The sequence below is a fragment of the Lepus europaeus genome, chromosome 6, assembly GCF_033115175.1.
Source record: "Lepus europaeus isolate LE1 chromosome 6, mLepTim1.pri, whole genome shotgun sequence".
NCBI lineage: Eukaryota > Metazoa > Chordata > Mammalia > Lagomorpha > Leporidae > Lepus > Lepus europaeus.
In genome coordinates this window covers 65,736,006-65,737,924 of record NC_084832.1, presented here as the reverse complement: position 1 = coordinate 65,737,924, position 1,919 = coordinate 65,736,006, and the positions used below count along the sequence as shown (strand labels likewise).

General features: G+C 58.3%; 1 protein-coding gene across 1 annotated transcript; it reads right to left on the bottom strand.

Moving 5' to 3' along the window:
- Positions 1–499: 499 nt before the first annotated feature.
- Positions 500–1,168, bottom strand: CCDC70 (coiled-coil domain containing 70). The gene has a single exon (XM_062195347.1). It carries the CDS (start codon positions 1,166–1,168, stop codon positions 500–502), a length of 669 nt encoding a protein of 222 aa, XP_062051331.1.
- Between the last annotated feature and the right edge of the window lie 751 nt (positions 1,169–1,919).

Here is a 1,919-nt window from a genome sequence, read left to right as displayed (position 1 = left end):
CACTGCCAGGATCGCCGAGGGGCTCTGCCAGCGTGCTCTAGGTGGCCTGCCTGGTGAGGAAGGGGCACACAGGAAAGGCGAACAGCGCTGCGGCCTCTCCTGGAGAGCTGCGGGGCCCCCTCCAAGCGGCGATGCCCAGGGGGAAGGAAGAGTGCCCCGCCCCCGTGATGCCACAGTGACCGTGTGTCACTAGCTGGCATCTAGCCTCTCCTCCCCTTGTTCTACTGGAGAGAGGCCCGTGCGTGTCCTCACAACACCCACTCAGCGGAGTTGCTGCACGCAGCCTGGGCCTCAGCTCCGCGGCCAGCAGCCATAGCCCGGAGAATCTCCGCACCCAGAGGAAACACAGCGTCCTTCCTGGAAGAGTTGGCGCCCCAAGCCTCTCCTCGGGACTTTATTAGGAGACGAGTGCATACTTTCTCTGGCATGTGGGATCGCCCTGGACTCTAATCCCAGCCGGCGGGGTCTGGCCACCACAGCCCCGCAGGTCTTGCCCCGGCTACGCCCTCCCTCTGGAGACGTCTGGCGACCGCTGCCCGCCATTGGCGTTGTGCAGGCCCCATTCCCGCACCTGCGCCGCGGCCGCGTGGCTGCCATCTTCCACCCAGAAGGCCTTCTCCTCCTCCCACAGCGCGTTCTCCTCCTCCCACAGGGCCTTCTTATCCTGCCACAGGGCCTTCTCCTCCTCGAGCAGCGCCCTCTCCTCCACCCACAGCGCCTTTTCTTCTTCCCACAGCGCCTTGTCCTCCGCCAGAAGGTTCCGGTCTCTTTCCCACAAGGCATTGTCCTCTTTCCAGAAAGCCTTATCCTCCTTCCAGAAGGTGCGGTACTTTTTCCAGAAGGTTTTCTCCTCCTCCCGGAAAGATTTTTCCATTTCCCAGAACGTTTTTTCTTCTTTCCAGAAGGTTTTCTCTTCTTCCCAGAAAGGTCTCTCCTCTTCCCAAAATCCCAAGATGTGGCCCTGGAAAGCCCGGATCTTGCCTCGGAAACCCCACATCTGTTCCCTGAAGTCTTCTATTTTCTCCCGGAAAAGTTTCATCTCTTCCCGGAAAGCCTTTTCCTGCTGCAGCTTGTGGATCAGCTTCTTCTGACGGACACTGGGCGAGGAGATCGCCAGCGGCCGGAAGCAAGCGAGGCCCATCCATTTGCTCACCTTGAAGGGGAGCATCTTCCTGCTCAGCCAGGATGGTGGGGCGGCTGTGATGGAGTCCAGGGCCTGGCAGGGCGGGGGCAAGTCCAGGTCAGCTGGTCAAACCTTGTGGGGCACCGGGAGAGAAAGTACCCATGAGAATTGCAAGCCAGGACAGTACCTGATCATGGCTCTCCCACTCCCCTGGGGGTGTTAGTGAGGGACAAGCTTTGGTAGGGACATGCCAGGTCGCCCTGGCTTGGGGCTGACAGGGTGGTCAGTCCATTCAAGCTCAAGGCTACTGAAAACAAACTCGGCCACCCAGGTTCTAAACTTGGGAATTAAAGCATACCGGGGCCACATGATAACACCAGCAAGTGTGTCATAGAGAGCTTTGTTTTGCTTTTAAGTACTAAAGCACCCCAGCCCACGCAGGATTTGTCAAATCACTGACTGTGCAGGTTTTGGCCTCCTCACTTGGGAGTCGCTCGTGCCCAGCAGGGTGCCTTGTCTGTGAGTGTCCCCTGTCACGGCTTCCTGGGAAACAGGAAGCAAGGGAGTGTGCTTCCCTCACTGGCCTGGGGAAGCCTACTTTTGTAGGAGAGTCTGTTTTGGGAATAAAGTGTCGAAAGGTGAGAGACAGTGCCAAATGTTGGTGAGGATGTGGCACAGTGAGTGCCAGGGACCAAGAGTGAAGGCACCTTAGGCGGGAGCGTGCCTCTCCCAGATGCAAACCCAGGAAACTTAGGAATTGTGCAACACTTGCACAAGTAGGGTCACGGAGCTTTGT